Source organism: Eurytemora carolleeae, unplaced genomic scaffold, assembly GCF_000591075.1.
Source record: "Eurytemora carolleeae unplaced genomic scaffold, Eaff_2.0 scaffold950, whole genome shotgun sequence".
In the NCBI taxonomy this organism is placed as follows: domain Eukaryota; kingdom Metazoa; phylum Arthropoda; class Copepoda; order Calanoida; family Temoridae; genus Eurytemora; species Eurytemora carolleeae.
The window spans coordinates 109,648-113,533 of record NW_019396836.1 but is presented as its reverse complement, the minus strand read 5'-3'; the positions used below and the strand labels follow the sequence as shown (position 1 = coordinate 113,533).

Genomic DNA, 3,886 nt, shown 5'->3' with positions numbered 1-3,886 from the left:
TGAAGGTTGTAAAACATTACTATCAGTTAACAATTATAAGTCTAAAAATATGTTTAATATTGGCCACAAAAAATAAAAATTCTGCTTGAACATAGAATTGAAAAAGTTGCAATTTTGCCTACTATAGCTAATTTTAAATACCCGTCTGTTTTGCAAAGGTAAATAATACTGCAGACTGCTTGGACGGGTTCTTTGTTTGAATAAGCGAATTCTTTATACACTACTCCATAATTTTTCATTTTAAAATTTTCATTTGTTGAAATATATTTGTCTTTATTGAGTGGAATTCCCCATGAAAACTGAGAATTGTACTTGGTCTTTTATGAATATGAACTGTTTTGATCAGTTTTGCTCATCAGTTTTGAATGATAGAGCTAGACCTCTGTTAGTAATATGAAAACTGGATCGATTTTTGTGTGTCAAAATGACTACTTGGTCTTTGATTTGGCCTAAAGCTCACATTTACTTTTTTGTAGCCCTAGACATGTGCATTTAAGAACGTATAAAACGTTTATTTATGTTTTTATTGACACAATTCTCATTGATTTTTGCATTAACCCTATAAAGGCTGGGGGGTCTGAATCTATGAATGAAATAATGAATAATTACTTTTTTTGAATTTAAAAATATTCTATTTTTTTATTTACACCCCTTTCCAACAGGTAACTGTTAAAACATTTACATACAGCCCCCCTCCACATTGCCACTAGGTCTTACATAAAAATCTTGTATAATTATATACATAGGTCTCTTCTAGTATGAGAAGAGGTTAAAGTACGGTTTTTTATTTACAACTTACAGAAGGTCACATATAACATTTAAATCCATTTTTCATTCAAAAATAAAAACTACAAAACCTAGTAAAAATAATAGAGCTGTACTACGCCAAGCTCCATTTTCAACCATTGCTCCACTTATTGGTGACACAAGCAGCTGTAGTACATTTGAATTTCCGAGGTGGGTCAACCATGATGATAACAATGATGACAACAATGATGATAACAACAAGGATAACAATTATGATAACCATGATGATAACAGTAAAGATAACCATGATTATAACAGTATGACAACAATGATGACAACAATGATGATAACAATGAGGATAACAATGATCATAACAACGAGGATAACAATTGTGATAACCATGATGATAACAGTAATGATAACCATGATGATAACAGTGATGACAACAATGATGACAACAATGATAATAACAACGAGGATAACAATGATGATAACAACGAGGATAACAATTATGATAACCATGATGATAACAGTGATGATAACCATGATGATAACAATGATGACAACAATGATGATAACAATGATGATAACAATGAGGATAACAATGATGATAACAACGAGGATAACAATGATGATAACAATGATGATAACAATGATGATAACAATGATGACAACAAAGATGATAACAATGATGATAACAACAAGGATAACAATGATGATAACAATGAGGATAACAATGATGATAACAACGAGGATAACAATGAGGATAACAATGATGATAACAATGATGATAACAATGATGACAACAATGATGATAACAATGATGATCACAATGATTATAACAATGAGGATAACAATAATGATAACAATGATGATAACAACGAGGATAACAATGATGATAACATAGAAGAGACTCTAGGAGCAGCTCAAACTGCGAGTAAGACTAACATAGCAGAGAGTCTAATTGCAACTCAAACTGTAAGTAAGGCTAACATAGAAGAGACTCTGTGAATAGCTAAGGCAGCAACTCAAACTGTAAGGCAACTCAAACTGTAAGTAAGGCTAACATAGAAGAGACTCTGTGAATAGCTAAGGCAGCAACTCAAACTGTAAGCAGCTGAGAACATAGTAAGAGCATCTAAGAAAGGAAGAACAATTAACATAGCGGGGACTTCAAGAGCACCTCTGTTAGTAAAGGAAGTAGCTCGGAGTGTAGTGGAAGTATCCCATATTGTAAGAGCAGCTAAAGTAACGGCTACTCTGGTAGCAGCTGGAGTAGCAGCTCAGATTGCAGTGTAAGAGATACTAAACTGGAGCAGCTAAATGAGATATTAAGTTGGAGAAGCTGCCTAGATAGATACTGAACTGGAGCAGCTAAACAAGATAGAGTAATAGAGGAAGCTATTGGAACAGATCCTGAACTGCAGCAGCTGCATATCTGAAGGAACTTATACCTGAATAAACGTACAGATGTGTTTATCAAATAAACTATTTAAATTGATTAATCCCAATTGATTCATACTCTGAGAGACAGGAACAGAAAGGTTACTAAAGGGATTGATACTAAAACAAGGGTACAGGTTACAGGGATCTAGAGTGAAATATTTGCAGCATTGATGGATCTGGAAACTACCAAGGATTTACGTCAGGCTTGTTATAAAATAAACCAATATAACAATATATGTGAAAAACTAAAAAAAAAATAGTTTAAGATTTGCAAAATGAAACAGGGCAGATATTGTAAAAAATTAAATAAATGAAATACAGTGATAACCAGAAAACTATGAAATAGGAATTTGACTTTTAGACTCAAGTTCACACTTCTGAAATAGACAATCAGGTTTCAAGTCAAAACCCCCAAACTTTTTCATTGGAATATATCAATATGTAGTCTACATAATCACAATTTTCAAAAAAATTTGAGTAAATTCATTTTAAAGATATTGTAGAAATCAAGTGCAGTTTCTGGTCTAAAAACAAATGTATCTTTAGTTTCAAGACTTGATTATGCTGATTCTGTTTTTTTTTCTCGATATTTTTTTAAATGTTAATGCATGGCAGCCGGCAGGGTCTCCAAATTTTGTGAGTTGTCCTTAACAGTCTTAATGCATGAAAATATACAGTGAACTGTATGACTGTTTAAGTACTTTTAAAATTCAGTGATGGTGATGGACCAAACCTCTGTAGAGTAAAAAAAGTAGGTGTTAGTTCCACATTTATTGAAAATATATTTCGGTCTGGGTTGACCCTCGTCAGTTCTTGAGATTGTTTCTTCACAAAGATTAAAAACAAACTGTGTGCCTATCAAGGGTTTTTGAAGTGGAATCCTTAAATATCACACCAAAAAGACTTTTTCAGGCCGTATCTAGTCAGTCAGGCAGTTGACTTTGGACTTTGATTTTTTACTACAATATGTCTTTTGACTGTTCATGAAAAGTTATAAAATTGGGGGACCCTGCCATCATCAAATATCAAAGTGTGACACATGTTTCTCCATCCATTTTTCAATGGCTTTCCAAAAATATAGTTTTTAGATCTGTACCTTTAGTCACAAAAAAGTTATGGGTTATTTGAGATTTTTTTACATTGACCAAACTTTTCACCGCCCTGTACCCTACCTTATGCATTAATAAAAAAAATTTTTTTACAAAAAATCCAAAAATTCACGGTTTTAATGTCAAAAATGAGAATGCAAGAGTTAAAGTTTTCCTTTTTATTATGATCTCTTCTTAATAATGTTATTATTTAAAAGTTAATGAAAAAAAACCAGCCACCCGTTGATAAAATATCGACCATTTTCAATTTCACTTCAACTTGTCCTAAACTAAAACATTAATATAAAAGTTTAAATTAGTATGAAAAGTTGAAATATCAATCTATCAAATAATGATTGAACTAAAACATTAATATAAAAGTTTAAATTAGTATGAAAAGTTGAAATATCAATCTATCAAATAATGATTGAACTAAAACATTAATATAAAAAGTTTAAATTAGTATGAAAAGTTATAATATCAATCTATTAAATAATGTTTGAATGTTTGCACAGTAGAACAAACACACTCACTACAGGAACAGAGTATGAGGAAAAAAGTATTTTTTATCAGGTTATCTATCTATCTATCTATCTATCTATCTA

At 31.4% G+C, this 3,886-nt stretch overlaps 2 protein-coding genes across 3 annotated transcripts in view; both read left to right on the top strand.

Moving 5' to 3' along the window:
* The first annotated feature begins 328 nt into the window (after window positions 1–328).
* On the top strand, window positions 329–2,046 carry LOC111709220 (GATA zinc finger domain-containing protein 21-like). Its single transcript, XM_023482838.1, has 3 exons — window positions 329–388; window positions 1,066–1,279; window positions 1,940–2,046. Exons 1-3 carry the CDS (start codon window positions 329–331, stop codon window positions 2,044–2,046), a joined length of 381 nt encoding a protein of 126 aa, XP_023338606.1.
* A 1,747-nt stretch (window positions 2,047–3,793) lies between these two features.
* Window positions 3,794–3,886, top strand: part of LOC111709223 (uncharacterized) — a 31,564-nt gene continuing 31,471 nt past the window's right edge. For both annotated transcript variants that reach the window (XM_023482841.1, XM_023482840.1), the window contains exon 1: window positions 3,794–3,854. In XM_023482841.1, the coding sequence (XP_023338609.1) occupies window positions 3,829–3,854 (26 nt within the window). In that variant the 5' untranslated portion in view covers window positions 3,794–3,828. The remainder of the gene's footprint in view (window positions 3,855–3,886) is intronic.